This window comes from Puntigrus tetrazona, unplaced genomic scaffold (assembly GCF_018831695.1).
Source record: "Puntigrus tetrazona isolate hp1 unplaced genomic scaffold, ASM1883169v1 S000000416, whole genome shotgun sequence".
NCBI classification, from domain to species: Eukaryota; Metazoa; Chordata; class Actinopteri; order Cypriniformes; family Cyprinidae; genus Puntigrus; species Puntigrus tetrazona.
Genome location: NW_025048065.1, coordinates 55,502 through 72,500, shown reverse-complemented (window position 1 = coordinate 72,500; position 16,999 = coordinate 55,502). Strand labels below are relative to the sequence as shown.

General features: G+C 41.7%; 3 protein-coding genes across 5 annotated transcripts in view; 1 reads left to right on the top strand and 2 right to left on the bottom strand.

The window, feature by feature from the left end:
- The window catches only part of LOC122333915 (beta/gamma crystallin domain-containing protein 3), a 24,183-nt gene extending 21,447 nt beyond the window's left edge, over nt 1–2,736 (top strand). For both annotated transcript variants that reach the window (XM_043231776.1, XM_043231775.1), the window contains exons 20-22: nt 248–409; nt 575–734; nt 2,245–2,736. In XM_043231776.1, coding sequence (XP_043087711.1) covers nt 248–409; nt 575–734; nt 2,245–2,327 — 405 coding nt within the window. In that variant the 3' untranslated portion in view covers nt 2,328–2,736. The remainder of the gene's footprint in view (nt 1–247; nt 410–574; nt 735–2,244) is intronic.
- Nucleotides 2,737–2,782: 46 nt separating this feature from the next.
- On the bottom strand, nt 2,783–10,729 carry riox2 (ribosomal oxygenase 2). The gene is made up of 10 exons (XM_043231777.1): nt 10,635–10,729; nt 8,877–9,301; nt 5,728–5,847; nt 4,749–4,877; nt 4,561–4,664; nt 3,977–4,079; nt 3,729–3,897; nt 3,571–3,659; nt 3,111–3,233; nt 2,783–3,039 (listed from the first exon to the last, which is right to left on the bottom strand). The coding sequence occupies exons 2-10, from the start codon at nt 9,297–9,299 to the stop codon at nt 2,872–2,874; spliced, it is 1,428 nt and encodes a 475-aa protein (XP_043087712.1). The 5' UTR covers nt 9,300–9,301; nt 10,635–10,729; the 3' UTR covers nt 2,783–2,871.
- Nucleotides 10,730–11,286: 557 nt separating this feature from the next.
- tiprl (TIP41, TOR signaling pathway regulator-like (S. cerevisiae)) lies at nt 11,287–14,586 on the bottom strand. Of its 2 annotated transcripts, none has more exons than XM_043231779.1 (8): nt 14,448–14,586; nt 14,073–14,197; nt 13,486–13,665; nt 12,800–12,899; nt 12,604–12,735; nt 12,436–12,531; nt 12,287–12,349; nt 11,287–11,586 (listed from the first exon to the last, which is right to left on the bottom strand). In XM_043231779.1, exons 2-8 carry the CDS (start codon nt 14,183–14,185, stop codon nt 11,476–11,478), a joined length of 795 nt encoding a protein of 264 aa, XP_043087714.1. In that variant the 5' UTR covers nt 14,186–14,197; nt 14,448–14,586; the 3' UTR covers nt 11,287–11,475. The 2 variants fall into 2 exon arrangements, with proteins under 2 accessions (XP_043087714.1, XP_043087713.1); XM_043231778.1 differs by having other exon boundaries at nt 14,291–14,483.
- Nucleotides 14,587–16,999: the final 2,413 nt, after the last annotated feature.

The window sequence follows — 16,999 nt, the reverse complement described above, 5'->3', positions numbered from 1 at the left end:
CCGGTGTGTTTTAAGGGACTGTACACACAAATGTATTTCAAACCTGCATGAATTTATTTCCTCTGTTGGGTAACAGACAGCTGCTGGTCGCCATGGGCTTCCATAGACTTTTTTTTCATTAAATGAGTCAGTGGCTGCTGTCAACAGTTTGGCTTTACACAGTCTTTAAAATATTTCCTCTTGTCTTAACTGAAACTGATCAAACATGAATCCAGAGTTAGCATCACTCCTGTGTCCCTCTCTTCAGCCCAAAGCGTTTGTCCAGCTGCGGAGCCGAGCTCTGGGTTTGGTTCTGACCAGTGAGAACATTTCAGATGGGTCATTTCCAGCCAAACTCTTCCTGAGTCCCTCCAATCGATCTCTAGACACACAGCGCTGGATCTTCACCGATGGCCTGCTGAAGAACACGGTCAGAGCTGATAAAAACACTTTAGTGAACCGTAAAAGTCTACTTGGTTTTAAAGCATATTCAGAGCATTTAAGAGCTCTAAAGACGCCAGTGTCATTTTTTTTTTTCAGTTTCACTTCAGCGTCAGGAGACGGTGTGTGACGTGATGGCTGTGTGTTTTTACAGGCGCAGGGGGGCTGTCTGTCTGTGATCGGGGCCAAGGCCAGTCCTGGGGCCCCTGTGGCATTATGGGAAGAGCACGGGCGCATTAACCAGCGCTGGAGCATCAATGAAGACGGAAGCATCTGCTCTCATCTGAACCGCAGCCTGGCGCTGGACCTCAGAGGTACGAGGAGCTTTCAGTTATGTCTGATTCTCCTGAGCTGGTTTACGTCTTAAAAAGGTCTCGATTTAAAAAATTGCACTGCAAAAAAAAATCTAAGACCTACATAATTGAAAATAACAATTTAATATCTTCGTATCTTGTTACAATACATATATCTAAACATCCTTAGATTTACTTGAGATGCAAAATGAAGACATTTTTTCTGAGAAACTGAACAAAAATTAATCAAGTTTGTGTAAGAGCAAATATCTGACAAAGATGAATTGATTCTGACTGCATTTATTCTTTTTATCATAAAGGGACACATTTCTCAGAAACAATATCTCTTAGTTGTCTTTTTTGAATCTTGATTTTAGAATTTGCACAGACAGAAATACTGAGGAAGAACCTTGTTTCTGGCAGTGTGTTCAGGCGCTACAGAAAAGTGTTTTGAGTCAGAGACGTTCCAGAAACTTTTTGTAAATTGAAAAAAAGTCTGGAGGATGTTGTCAGTTCAATCTTTGAAGCGTGACCAATAAACTCTCTGTGCTCCCTAGACATTTACTGAGGCATAATATCATCTGTGTTCCATTCACTTGATTTCATTTATCCCTTATATTTTGGAAAAACGAATTGAAAATTAAAAATGAATCTAGGTTAGGTTTTTCAAATTGACATTCCTGAAAACCTGTAGAAAGAGGAAAATAACAGAATGTCTGATTCAAACGTCTTCAAATATGAGACACATTCGATTCAGCTGTGAAGCTGCTCTAAAAATAACAGCATCTCTATATTCAGATGAATTTACTTTTGTTTTTTCCTCATCTGATACGATCAGTGCCATCGGATCAAATCAGCACTGAGTTAGGAGTGTGCCATTTTGATGAAATGATATTTTGCTCATTGTTTTTATGATAAATGGATAAATTAATAACTATAAAATTACCAGGAGGTAGTACTGATATTGTTTAACTATCATGTCTCTGGAGCAGCAGCAGATATATTTGTAGCAACAGAAAACAATACATTGTATGGATCAAAGTTATAGATTTTTCTTTTATGACAAAAATCATTAGCGTATTAAGATCATGTTCCATGAAGAAATCTTTTCATTCCTACTGTTTATGTATCAAAACTTCATTTTTAATGAGCATGTATTAATAGGCATTGCTAAGAACTACATTTGGACAAATATAAAAGTGATTTTTGTACACTCCTGTCCTAACAAACCATACATACAATAAAAAGTATATAAATCTGATCCTTGTGACTAGTTTTGTGTTCCAGGGTCATGTTTCATGAACATAAAAAACAAAAAGCTACACAGGGATATATTTTGCCTTCATAACTTTATATTATAAGGGCATTGGAACTGGGCTTCATCACACAGTGAATGCATTTGGACTCTTTTTGGGGGTTTTTTCTGTATATTCGTAAATACTCCATAATGTCAGCTCGCATATGCTTAAAACAACAGTTAGAGTATTACTGTAGAAGAGACTAGAAGTGTGTGTGTGTTCTGTGTGTTCAGGTGGATTCGGCGCCGACAGAGATCATCTAATCCTGAGAGAGCTTCACAGCACCACTCAGATCTGGGACGTGGATGTGCTGTGATCGTCAGGGACCGAAGAAGATCACAGCCAGTCGTTCACCTCCGGACCGATCACTGATTCTGGGACGGTGTCTTGTTTTAAACTGCACTGTGAGCGTGGAGGAACCTGAGGGACGAGGACCCTGTTTGTTTTTATCTCCAGAAGCACATTTGCACTACCAGAAACCTCACGAGTGTTCTGCAGGTGAAGTCACGCTGGATTCGTCCTTTTAGTCCGCTGAGAAAAAGTCACGGACACCGTTTCTGTTCAAGCATTCAGACGGTCCACTTTTAACTTAACTTAGTCATTTCACTGGAGTCCTGCAGGAACATTAACCTAAATCTACCACAAACATATAATGTGTACAGCGACGCTGACAAGCAGCATTTCTAAAAGAGTCTCAACAATAAAAACGGAAACTGTAAAATGCGTTTTGTGTGTTTGTTTGAATCTGTTATGCTAAATTTCACACAGGACTTGAGTAATGACAGTGTTGTTTTATTCAGCTACAATCTGGCACAATTCCTGACAGTTTCTAAGCGTTCCTGCTGAAGAAGAGCTGGTGTTTAAGGCTCCCGGCAGACCTGCAGCAGTCCTTCACTCCACAGCCCCAGCAGCAGGCCGGATTTATCCTCATCGCTCAGGAGCTGCAGCTGCGCAGCCGGGACTCGATCTTCACGAAGCAGCTGCTTCAGAGCGGTCAGATGAGACGAGGAGAAGCGCAGGCCCTGGAACTGAGAGAAGTTCAGCGTGAGAACCGCGAGTTCGAGATTAATATGTGCTGTCGGTCTGAGAGCTGACGGACCTCTGAGACCTCCTCCTCTTCGTCGTCGTCTTCATCCTCATCATCAGACGTTCCCATCATATGCATTTCTCTCTTGTTCTTTAAAGAATGCAACACAAACACCACCATCTCTGTGGCCTCGTCCTGGTCAGAGAGAGACAGATGCAGTAAGAACCTGCTGTGTGTGTGTGTGTGTGTGTGTGTGTGTGTGTGTGTGTGAGAGAGAGTGTGTGACACTGCTGGCCGAAAGATTATACAATAATATTGAGCAGCACAATAACAGTCAGAAATGTTTCTTGAGCAGTACATCATTGATTTCTGAAGGATCACGTAACACAATGATGCTGAAAATTCAGTTTTGCATTCATAGAGAACATTTCATTGACTTTCAGTGTTTTAGATCAAATAATTGCAGCCTTGGTGACATTTCAGACACATTATTGACTGGTTTTGTATATAGAAAGGTGTGTGAGACTCTTACAGTGTTGTCTTGACTGGGCTCCACTGTCAGAAGAAGATGCTCTTTGAAGCGGAGATAGACGGTGTCCTCCAGTGACGGCGGTCTCCCGACTGAAACAGAAAGGACATCATGGGTCACAGACACAGTGCCTCGTCAAACAGCACACCAGTGATACTCACTGGGTTCGAGTCCGGCCGGGTCCAGCAGGTACGGTGGCAGTCTGTGGGAGATGAAGTCTCGTTTCATAGCAGTGGAGCGCAGCTCATGATTGTCCCGGTCGAGAGCATCGGCCAGACGACGCAGAAATGCACTCATCTGTTTGTTAACATCAGAACCGAAGCCGGGAGCCTGACGCATCGAGACAAGGAAACACACTCTATTAGAGCCGGAGTCAGAGGAACACACACTCCGTAAGTGCTCTTCTCACCGTCAGGATGTTACGAGGCAGACCGGATCGCATCTCCTCGTCTCGCTTCATGCAGTCGAACACACAGCCCGGAATCACGTCCAGCATGAAGTCGCCCCACGACCTGAAACACACACGAGAAATACTGGTCAAGAAATGTAGAGTGTGTTGAAGGTGTACATCGTCATTTGGCTGGGAATCGATCTTGGTTGATCTTCAGGAAAACAAATACTTTCCCACAGTTTTACATTTACAAATCTTTAAAAAAAAAAAAAAAAAAAAAAAAAAAGTTCTCATGTTTATTTAGACTTTGTAACACATGAGAACTGTTCGTGTTAGAAGTTTTTACCAGTTTTTTTTCCGGGCAGGTATTACGAAAGAAAATTAAGAAAAAAAAAAAAAGATTTACTGGAGAGATAAAGGGACATTAGGAAATTGGTGAGTATTGTTTTCTAATAAATTGATCAAAATGAAGTGAACTTGAGATTAAAACGAGAACAAATATCTGCCAAATCAAAAAGGGAAAACAATGTTATTTTCCTGACCCCACTGACAGATATTTGAAATTTTTAGATATTATCGGTTTTCCAGGTCCACAGACGTACGTGTTCTGGTAGGTGCTGAGTGTGAGATGAATGGATCGCTTTACTCCGGCCGGGGTGTCCGCCTGATGGATGGTTCCTCTGGGGAAATACAGCAGGTCTCCAGGCTAGAAGAACGGCAAACGGCAAAAAATCAAGCACAAAAGTACATACATCTGCCTTAACATCTTGTCTCCTCTTCAGTCTCAAACCTGCAGGATGAAGTCATGTGTCGGGGACCCGATGCGCTCCTCTGGCTCAAGGCTGTACTCACGGGCCAGAGGAACGGTGGGCTGGTAAAGCCTCCAGTGTTTCTGTCCCTCCAGCTGAAGGATCAGCACCTGACCAGACACCAACATATGAAGTGCAACCCCACAGTAATGTTCAGGTGATATGTTCAAAATAATGATCTGTGACGTTATATATGACGCTGAATATCAAAGGGTTTTTTTCCGTTTTCATGAATAAAGGGGCTGGGGACACAATGTTGTTGTTTTTTACATTTGTGGAGTAAGAATAATAGTTTTTAAGATTGTACCCTGGGCCATCAGAACTGAGATGATGTTACTAGTGTTTTCATTATTAAAATTAATACTGATCGTATTAATGTGATGATTGTATTAATCCTGTTATATAACATTTTAATGGATTAAATGTACTTTTTTATCACTGAATTCATTAAAACCTGCAAGTTAATCATAGGCATAACATAATTGAAAATGTAATAAATCAATGATGTGACTAATGTTTAAATCAATTAAATATGTAAACATTCACACGTCAACTTTAACTTTCCATCACTTATACAGGGATTGTATTTTCTCTCATTGGTTAAACAATTAACTAAACCGTCAAAATAACATTTTCAATAGAATACTTGATTTAGTATTTTAATTGAACCACACTTTATGAAGCTCCAAACGTATGTTGGGGAGGAGCCTAGTCTTTCAGTCCTTTTAATCCTGAGTGTATTCAGCACCATCCCTCCTCCTCAAAGCTCACTTTAATAGACTGCCTTGGGTTTAAGCCTACTTTGAGGACAACAACCCATGTGAACCGGCAGACGAACTCGTTTTTTTTTATGCATTCTGTAAAAGTTTACGTAAATATGTTGTCTGACAGAACTAGTGTTTATATGAGAGGACTAGCATTAGTCTGACAGGACTAGTGTTAGTTAGCGTGATCGCAGACCTCCACATCGTCGTAGTGTGGCGGGAGGCCCTGAGAGGCCTCAGGAGTGATGTAGATGTTGGATCCGACCAGCGAGCCGAAGAAACACTCCAGCCGCTCCTGAATGCGCCACAGCTCATCCTGTGAAGAGAAGAGATGAAGATCAGGTCGCCACGGCTCCACTGAGGATGAATCGATTAATGGACCGAATCTTTCATTTTCCTAATGCATCGTAATTCTCTCTAATCGTTTCTAAACTTTAAGAGCAAATGGCGGTCTAGGCTCTTCTTTGAACTGCACACTCAAATGCTCACGAAGAAGACCGCTTGTGCTTCAGCTGAGTGGTTAAATACTGGCAGCTTTTAGGCCGACATATTAATGTAAACACAACCCACTGTGAACACTTTTGTAATTTATTTCAAGCATATGAACGATTATTTTAAATTCAAATGCTGTGTAAGGAACCGAAACCAAGCTGTTTCTAAAGCATGCAGTACAATTTGCTGCTAAAACTAAGTTCAGAATTGATTGCAGAGAGTATCAAATGAATCGATTTATCGTTCCATCCCTAGTGTTTTTTGTCTTGCTCGAGATCTCGTTTACCACTTCACACTCTTTCTCCATCGGCCTTTGGAATTGCCAGTCTGCTGTAAAAAAAGACTGACTTCATCACAGCCATCACAGAACATTCCAATCTAAGTATTCTAGCACTTACCGAAACCTGGATTAAACCAGAGGACACTGTCACTCCAGCTGCCCTTGCTGCCAACCATACTTTCACTCATTCCCCTCGCACTTCTGGGAGGGGTGGAGGTACTGGCCTGCTCATATCAAAGACTTGGAAGCACAGCCAAATACAGACCCTCAATACAAACTCCTCTTTTGAATCACACGCCATTACTGTCACCCACCCTTTTAAAATCGCCCCCCAGGGCACCTCGGTAACTTCATTAATGACTTGGATGTGCTGCTCTCTGCTTTTCCAGAGGATGGCACTCCTCTGGTACTGCTAGGAGATTTCAACATCCATGTAGATAAGAGTCTGGCCTGCGACTTCCACAGTCTATTGGCGTCTTTTGATCTCAGCCGTGTATCCACCACCGCCACGCACAAATCAGGTAATCAGTTGGACCTCATCTACACTCGAAACTGCTCTACTCATCATGCCCAGGTAACACCACTGCACACATCTGACCACTTCCTGATTACATTCAACACCACCCTAACCTCTTCCAACATAACACCAAACCCTCCGCTGGTCACTTTTCGCCGTCACTTACGCACCTCTCTTCAACCTGTCTTTCCTCTGCGGTGTCACTGTCACTCATTTTTTCATTAACAAAACCACTAAGATCAGCAATCAATTTCCTGCTGCTCCTCGCCTTACACACATCAAACCACAGCACCCCAACACATTCTCCACTTTCTCCCTCCTCTCTGAAACAGAGGTATCAATAATCGTCCTTGCCACGAATGCCACAACCTGCCCTTTAGATCCCATCCCTACTAACATCTTTCAGGCTATCGCTCCATCCGTCCTCCCTGCACTCACCCACATTATCAACAACTCTATCTCCACTGGTACATTTCCCTCAGCTTTTAAGGAGGCTCGTGTTGCCCCTCTCCTTAAAAAACCCACACTTGACCCTGAGCTCATTGAAAATTACAGACCTGTATCTCTCCTCCCATTCATGGCTAAGACACTAGAGCGTGTTGTCTTTAACCAAATCTCCTCCCATCTCTCACAAAACAATCTCCTGGACAGCAACCAATCAGGTTTCAAAAGCGGCCACTCCACAGAAACTGCACTTCTATCGGTCATTGAGGCACTGAGACGGTCAAGAGCACAATCAAAATCTTCAGTGCTTATCCTGTTGGACCTGTCTGCTGCTTTTGACACTGTAAACCATAACATACTCCTATCAACCCTCAGGCAGATGGGGGTCTCTGGAACAGCCCTTCAGTGGTTTGAGTCCTACCTCTCTGGTAGGTCTTTCAGGGTATCATGGAGGGGTGATGTCTCAGAGTCTCATCACCTCACTACTGGAGTGCCTCAGGGCTCAGTACTTGGGCCACTGCTTGTTTCCATCTACATGACATCACTGGGTTCTGTCATTCTGAAGCATGGCTTCTCTTATCACTGCTACGCTGACGACACTCAACACTTTCAACCAGACGATCCCACTGTTTCTGCACGTATTTCTGCGTGCCTGAACGACATCTCAGTCTGGATGAAGGATCATCACCTGCAGTTAAACCTCACAAAAACAGAGCTCCTCGTTTTTTCGGCCGATCCCAACATACAGCACAACCTATCTTTTCAGCTAGGCTTGGAGTAATCATTGACGACCAGCTAACTTTCACTGAGCACATTTCAAAAACTGCTCGATCTTGTAGGTTTGTGCTGTACAACATCAGGAAAATCAGACCGTACTTATCAGAACACATCCTCGTCCAGGCACTAGTCCTGAGCAGACTGGATTACTGCAACGCCCTCCTTGCTGGCCTCCCAGCCTCTACAACCAGACCTCTTCAGATGGTCCAGAATGCAGCGGCAAGGGTGGTCTTCAACGAACCAAGGAGGACCCACGTCACACCCCTCTTCATTAGTTTACACTGGCTTCCTATAGATGCCCGCATCAAATTCAAATCCCTGATGCTGGCCTACAGGACAATCACAGGCTCCGCTCCCTCGTACTTACACTCACTAATTAAATCATATGTTCCCTCCAGGTGCCTACGCTCTGCAAACGAAAGGCGTCTTGCAGTGCCTTCACAAAAAGGTGCAAAATCACTCTTGCGCACCTTCACCTGGTCTGTTCCTCGCTGGTGGAACGATCTGCCCGTTGCCACTAGGGCAGCAGAGTCACTAGCAATCTTCAAAAACCAACTCAAAACTCATCTTTTTCGTTTGCACTTGACCCAACATTGATAGCACTCTCTTCTTCTTCTCCTGCTCCTTCTCATCCTTTTCTTGTTTAAAAAAAAAAAAAGCCTTGTGTCTGCGTTAGGTAGGACAAGACCCCACTCAGAGCACTTATGCACTACTGCCCTTTTGCTGATATTAATTTGCTTCTATATGCCTACCTCATTTGTACGTCGCTTTGGATAAAGGCGTCTGCTAAATGACTAAATGTAAATGTAAATGTAAATCTCTGCCTCTCTCTGACCTTAAACCTCTGCGGCTGGTGCAGCTGAATGGTGGCTTTCCTCTCCTCCAAGTCCTTCTTCAGCTGGCTGAACTTCACTTTCCCTGCTTTATTCAGCACTTTCTTCTTGCCGTCCACGCAGCGGCAGACGTTAAGGTCTGTGGCGTATCGCAGGTCGCGAGCACAGAGCTGCTTCAGGTCTGACAGCTGGAACAGAGAGCTGTAATAAGAGGCCTGATCCGGATCGGACCGGTGCAGGACTAATGGCTTCTGCTCCCAGAACTCCTGGAAGAACTTCTCCAGTCCGACCGGACTGATCAGGCTCTGGAAGAACTCATGTGGTGAGTCAAAGCACACGGCAGCGGAGCCGTTAGCCACCTTCATCTGCTTGACGGGCACATCATCCTCATCCTCCTGCTTCACTCTTCTGCCTTTATTTGGCATCTCTGTGGAGGAAAGATGGCCTAAAAATCAAGTCATTCTTAATTCCAAACATTAGGCTGATGCTACACTGAGCAACACTTGCATAATGTTGCCGGTGAGACATAGAGCCCATGACTATAAATATTTTATACTTTATTTAATTTTTTACCTTTTATACTTTGCACACACTTCTTTTGTGTATATATATATATATATATATATATATATATATATATATATATATATATATATATATATATATATATATATATATAGATATATATTTTGTTTTTTTTTCTTGTTTCTTCTATAGATATATATTTTGTTTTCTATTCTGACGCTGGACAGTTGTAAAAAAAAACCTTTCACTGCATGTCGTACCATGTATGTATGTGTATGTGACAAATAGAATTTGAATTTGACCCGGGAAAAATACCTAAGCAACATATCTCAAAAAGTTGCTCCATGTATCATTAGTATTAGAAGAACTCTTCTCGTCACACTGGGAAAAAGTGCTGTTCTTCTCAAGTGATTGGTCTTGAATACAAGACAATCTTACAGAAGAACATTTCATGCCATGTCTTTTTGACATTAAGATCTATTTAAGGCCTTTAATTGTGGAAGGAAGAATTCAGACTTAAACCTCAAGAAACCCTAATTGATAAATATATGACCTTTTAATTTGACCCTTCAAACCATTTTTTTTGGAGATGGTCTAAAATTATAGATATTTTGAGGCATGTATTTGTGTTAATGAATTGCTTTATTTAGGGTTATATATTTTTTCTTTACAAAACAGACCTTCTAGCTTGTACTATTCGAGCTCTGTATTCTTTTGAGTTCATGCCTTTTAGACACAGATTAAACAAAGCAACTAAATGGCTCTGGACTACAGCATTTAGGGGGGGATGCAAACACAGAGTTCTGGTGGAGCAAAGTGAATGTGCAAAAAGTAATTTTGTAATTTTAAAGCGCATCGTCACTGTCAAACTAAATATAAAAATACAATTGAGGATTGGACATTTTATTATGACTACAACCTCGAGGCAGATTTGCCAATATAAAATGGAATACAACAGTTAACTTAACATTTTTTACAAAGGATTTCCTTAACCATCCAAAATCATGTTAAGTTTAGATTACTTAATTTTTTTACATTTCGTTTTCAAAACAGACTCGGACATGCATGTTTAATATCCCCACTCTGCTGGAAAGATTTCTCAACAAATAAAAGCAAAGACAAACGTTAGCTTATATACATAAAACAAGACTCCAGGCATTTGCCGCCTTCATACATCACACAGCAAATAACAGACTCGTTAAAGTCGCGATTCTGCCAAACATGCAGTGACTTACCGACGAGAGCGTCACTGACCCACGTGCGCGGACTCCTGTGTCACATTTAAAAAGCTCCGGGTAAAACAAAGCGTTCCGCTACCAGCCACTCGAACCTCAATCATTTCCAAGAGATTGTAGACGAGCAGCAGGAGTTATTATCGTTTTTCTCGACTGCCAACACATAATTTTCTCAAAAGTAGAAACACAATCTCAGAACCACACACCAACTTGTACAAACAACAATCTGTCATGTGAAAATCAAAAACAGTTTCTTCTGTCATGAAACACCAAAACAAACAACAAAAACCTCTTATCATGAATGATTTTACAGCTCAGAGCTCTTCAATAGACAGTATAAATACAGGAGTGCAAAATACAAAAACAAACGTAAGGAAAAATTCATTTCCATCCCATTACCGTGTGAACTCTAATTGGCATTTTACTTAATTGTTGAATTTCCCATTCAGTTCATTGGTGTCTGAATATGAAATGCAACAATTAAGTAAACTGCCAATTAGAGTTCAGTGACTCGGAAAGTGTTTAAAGTTTTGAGAATCTGTTCCTAACGACTAAGTTTCAGTGAATCAGCACTCGAGAAAAACAGAACTATGAGTTGTTTCATTAGGAGTTCGTTCTAATCATTTCTAGATATATTTCTGAATCCAGCAGAATTCTTTAAAGATTTTAATGAAATCTTTCCCAGTGACACCCAGAACAAACAAGCATCACATTCAGAAATGTACACCATTCTTCAGATTTCAGTGTCAGTGAAAGGCAGCTCTGCAGCGGGACGAGGCTGAGGCTCCAGCAGCGCACCGGCTCCGGGTTCAAGTCTTTAGGCACTCTGCTCCGGCTCGAATCAGTCCGATGATCCTCGTTCTGGAAACTCCAGCCTCTCGCACTCGATGAGCTTCAGCGGCAGGTGCTGGGCGATTTCGTTGGGATCTGTATAAACGGCTGGAGGAATGTGCTGCAAAGCCGAGGAAGCAGTCAGTGTTTACACACAAAAAGTTCACTGGAACTATTTCATTGTTTTCTTTATGGATGTAGCATAATTAGGTTTGATAATTATTTAATATTTAGCATTTTAGATACTAAATGTTATATTTTTGCCTTTAATACAATTTATTCATTACTATGTTAATCACTTTTCTAGCGTAAAGCTGCAAAAAGGAGCAAAGTTTGGACCGGTCTGTTTTCAAAGAAAGATTATTACTAAAGTGGAAAAAGTGAAAGCAAAAGATTACAGATGTTTACCGTGATGAAAAATGTGCAAAAATATTTTTTTATAATAATTAAATTATAATTATTATATTTATTTTAAAACTGGATAAAAAATTCAAGTCATAAATTAAAACACAAAAACAAGTCCAATGACCTGTCAAAGGTTTAAGTTTTTTATTAATCGTAAGAAAAATAATCTTGATTCAAAAGTGATTTCTTGCCCCTTTGGCACATATTTTTTATATCTGGTTTTAAGGAAAAAAATAATAATAATTGAATAAGTTGCAGCTGACATTTCAAAAACATTTCCACGAGATGCGCTTCACTTTTGTGTGTGTTCCTGACTCTTTTTTATTCTTTTCAAATAAAGGCTGTGATTTCTTTCGTGTTCATATGGCAATAAAGTATAAATTCAAAACAAAATCAAAAATACATGCTGCACTCACCTGGAGGTCTGACATCTGACTTTCACGTGTGCTAAATTCCCGAAGCATGTGTTTTTTTCCAGCCTGTTTAAAGCAGTGCAGAGCAAGCGGGTTTAAAACGTGATGAAATCATTCGTATGTTTCTCTCGGGGTGAGCGAGTGTAGCTTGCCTCGTGATACAGACGCGTGTCGTTTATTCTGATTAGCACTCCGTCCACTCGCAGGAAGAACCGCAGCAGGAGGAAGAAGCTGGTGGGCATCACTCTCTGAAACCAAACGTCTGTCAAACGCTAAACACAGACGCTACAGAACGAGAAGAGGACCTTGATGAAACTCACGATCTTCACGCTGATCATAGAGACGCCATGGTCGTGAAGCTCGTCCTCGAACAGCAGCACGTCCTCGAAGAACTTGATCTGCTCTCGCGCTCGCAGCTTCTCCATGTCAATGCGCTCGGCCGTGGGCTTCACCTGCGCACAAGCTCGCTCTGAGTCAGAGGTCTGAGGTTAGCGTGAGAGTTAAAGCACACAGTACCTGGATCTGCAGGTGCTCTCCGAGTAATGTGCCCCGATAATCTGTGGTGTAGGTCCAGTCGTAGCGCTTCACTACCTCTTTAGATGCCTCTGACTCGGCCCTGCGCACGCACACACACACACACACACACACACACACAGACCTCTCTAGGTGAATAAAGCCTAAAGGCTAGAACACACTTTTTTTTGTCCAATGCTGCAGCTCTCGCCGCCGCTAGTTGATTGGCATCGACTTGATGTGTCCTGGTCTTAAAGTATACTTCACTAATGACATATACGCTGGTGTATCCTCTCATCAGGAGAGTACACACAACAGTGCTGCGCAATTTTCAACACTCCCATTATAATCAGCGAAGCCACTCACTGAATTGGTTTTGCACTAATCAGTTGTTCCACAAGGTGGCAGTGCTGTTTTACTCTAGAAAAGCAAACTGAAAAGAAAGGACAACAAAGACTGCAGCACTGATAAAAGATTGCGTGAGAGGGTTATAGGAGAGAAGCAACTTCTGTTTAAAAAAAAAAAAAAAAAAAACCCTAATAGACCTTCGTATCTGCTTTCTGGAGTGCTTTTGTCAACCGCCCGTGTTTGTGTCAAATGGAGTATAGTTTGAAAGGCTCGCAAGTTCAACTGTATGTGTACAAGAACAAGGTATACTTGGGCTGATCGGGACGTTTCAGTACGTTTACCTGCTTTCCTGCCACTCCTGAGCACAAGCCACTTTCACAGAGTCCTGCATGTTGTTGACACGTTTGAGAGCGTCGATGGCGTTGAATTCGATTCCGAAACCGTCCGCATGCTGAATGCGCAGCACATTGTCACCGAACAGCATCTCTGGCAGAGCCGGCATGTTCATGGTCTCTGCTAACCTGTGACAGAGACAGACTCAACCGGTCCCAAACATGTCACCTTACAGTTTCTTACTTTAACAGAATGATGCTCCATAAAGATTTTGGCACACACAATGTGAACACAAAATAACAACATAATTCAAAAAGCATAAATGGTCCTGATTAAAACAGTCAACTGCAGTACATTGTTTAAAAATTCTGGAACTTCTTTTGGCTTCAGAACTAAGTTAAGAGAGCAACCTTAAGTGTGCGCTCCAAAGCATTCGAGGTTCACCACGATTTTAACCTTTATTCTCAAAAACAGATAAGAAATGCGCTGCAAGTACTCCAGAAATATAATTCTATACTATAAAACCCCACAACAAATAAATATGAAATAAAAAACAAAGTGTACTAGATGTTCTGATCATTTGTTCGGTTTTTACCTTTCGATGTCTTTAGACTTCATGATGTGAGTCTTGGCCGCGGTGACAATCCAGGGCCCGAAGCTGAAGTCCTGTTTACTGCTCTGAAATCCGTGAGACACCAACGAAGACATCCTGCAGACGAGCTGAACAGAGACAGACATCTCCACATGTGAGCGAACATGCTAGAACTCTTCAGCTGTCTTTGAGTTATAATGTAAGAGACGGAAACAACATACTTTCAGATGTGTACACTGCGCACTCGTAAAACAGTATTTAGTAGGCCAAAAGAGTCCAAAGCGTGCACGAACACATTAATGACTTGAGAACTGTTGTAATCACAGGAGTAAAAATGAATAAAACACAAAGCTGAACCTAAACATAACTGACTCCCACCTCGTATCCGTTTCCATGTATGTACACAGTGCGACCTCGAATTCGTCCCGATGTCGAGCCAACAGTTGCTGCCGATAGTTCCGGCCACGAGACTAAAAGAAGCCTTGCAGCAGCTGGGATTAACCGTCAGAGAAAGAGAAAAAGAAAGGACACCTTCTGTGATCAATGATCAGTGTAAAACTCATAGCTCCACCCTATTTAGAACAACATGAGAAAGCATGCTCAAGTAGGCTATATAAACCTGCAAAAGAATGCACTAATATTCCTATTTTACACGTGATTATTTATAATTAATTGTTTTGGGGTTTTTTACATTTCAGAAGCTGTTGCAAGGACGGGATGAATTTGTATAATTCTTTAATGCATCTGTTTACATCAGGACTACACTATTTTGCAATTATTTTTCCAATAGTTGTTAAAATAATTTCTTTAATTTATCTTAAATTATGAAATAAAGTTTCACATTTCTTAAAATAAAGATCTTCAGCATGTGGTCTTTATTTGTCTTTCCTGAAGTGAGTTTGTTTGTAATCAGTTTTGTTTTAGTTAGGGTTAGCTTCAGTTTGCACTGGATCAAAACTGCTGCTGTTTTTGCTTAAAACTTATCACCACACAATAACAAGTTTACACAAAAAGTGGCAATTTCTTAATATTTACAAATTAGAATCTTGTTCGTAGGTTGCTTTGGTAAAATTTTTCTTCTAAAGTAAAAAACACAACAAAAATGTGGCATGTAATTTAGTTCAAGGTTGGTTTTAATGTAAAACAATTTACTGAAAAGAGGTTGTTTAGTTTCTTAAAGCAATTTACAGGTCACAGTGGTAGATGGGAGAAACCAATTGTGAAGGATAAAGGGATTTTTTGTTGTTTGGGGTCTACTTTCTGGTTGTTTTCATCTCTGTCAGTGTACCCTGGAGCTGAGCTTGCATGGATTCTCAGTCTGAGACAGAAGCTGCTCAAGTTTGGAGTTATTCAGATTGATTTTTTGCTTATAATAGTCTACAGGATGACATTCAAACGTCCTCTCCTGTGGCGCACGCTGTAAGGCCGCCACCCAGCCCTTTTGCAGGAGAAGCCTCAAATCGAATCCTGCCCTCGACAACCACTTTTATCCCCCTCGCAGAGACCTAGCGAAAGCCGCCAGCCACGAGTTTTTAGCCCTACAGCCAAGATACGGCCCCGTTCCCCCTGGCCATGAGTTTTCTATATATATATATATATATATATATATATATATATATATATATATATATATATATATATATATATATATAGTATAGTGGGAGGAGCCAACGACAGACACAGTGGGCGTGGCGTCAGGCCTCGAGAGGCTTTTTTTTTTGACAAAATTAACAATAATAATAATAATAATAATAATAATAATAAAATAAATAAAGTGTCCAAGGGGAAAGTGTCCAAATAAAAGGGGGATCTGGTGTCCTCGTCGTGCTCCGGGTAACGTGCAGGTTTAGGCCGTGTTCCAGGGGGGGAAGGGTCCAGGTAAGGGGCGGAGTCCGGCGGTCGCACGCGCTCCCCTTTTTCTGGCCCGGGGCGCGAGGGGCGGCGGCTTCTTCCGCGGCGTCTCCGTCGTTTCTTTGCTCCGGCGGCAGAGTGGGATGAGCTGTGTGGTCACAACCTGGACTACGGGGGTCCCACGACGCACTTCTCGGACGGCGGGGTGAGGTCCATCGCGCACCCTTCCTGGACCCACGAGGACACCAGCGTGCATGCACGGGGGAAGAGACCGGTCTCCCGAGGAGAGGCGCGTTCGGTACTTAACGGCGATGGTAACGAGGCTAACTCACTTCAGGTGTGCCTCGTCACACGCCGCCAGACCTGAACAATACCCGCCCCTCCTCTCGAACACACCCACTCCCGTCGGGAGCCTGGTGAAGGGCGGCGAATAAAGGACGGGGTGATGGTGACAATAAAGAGGAGGGGCAGCCGACTCGTCACAATATATATATATATATATATATATATATATATACACAACCCCTGGCAAAAAGTATGGAATCACCAGTCTTGGACGAGCACTCATTCAGACATTCAGGTGTGATAACTGCAATGCTTTTAACTGCAGACTAACGAGCAGATCTAATCTGAGACAGGTGCACAATTAAGGAAAGGAAATTGACTGAATGAATCCTTATTTTCTCCTCAGAATTGAATGATTCCATATTTTTTTTCCTCAGAATTGAATTATTCCATATTTTTTCCCCTGTGCTTGCTCTATAAAAGTAGCATTTGTTGACTATCACAATGTTTTTTTCTTCATTTCTTTTAGTGTTTCTGAATGCCAAGAAGTTGCACTTTGGAATGACTTCATGATTGTTTCATGTTTGTGATCTGAGTTTGTTCTACAGAATGAAATGTCTGAATGAGTGCTCGTCCAAGACTGGTGATTCCATACTTTTTGCCAGGGGTTGTATATATATATATATATATATATATATATATATATATATATATATATATATATATATATATATATATATATAAACATACATACCCCTCATAGGATCGCCACCTTAACGGGTTTGAGTGCCTGA

Coding starts and splice junctions, on each gene's coding strand:
- riox2 (XM_043231777.1), bottom strand. CDS start 9,299: ATGCCAAATAAAGGCAGAAGAGTGAAGCAGGAGGATGAGGATGATGTG. Junction 3,898..3,976: donor TGCCTCGTAACATCCTGACG/GTGAGAAGAGCA, acceptor TCGATGCGTCAG/GCTCCCGGCTTCGGTTCTGA. Junction 3,234..3,570: donor AGCCCAGTCAAGACAACACT/GTAAGAGTCTCA, acceptor CTCTCTGACCAG/GACGAGGCCACAGAGATGGT.
- tiprl (XM_043231779.1), bottom strand. CDS start 14,185: ATGTCTTCGTTGGTGTCTCACGGATTTCAGAGCAGTAAACAGGACTTC. Junction 12,900..13,485: donor CAGGAGTGGCAGGAAAGCAG/GTAAACGTACTG, acceptor GTGCGTGCGCAG/GGCCGAGTCAGAGGCATCTA. Junction 12,736..12,799: donor GAGAGCACCTGCAGATCCAG/GTACTGTGTGCT, acceptor GCTTGTGCGCAG/GTGAAGCCCACGGCCGAGCG.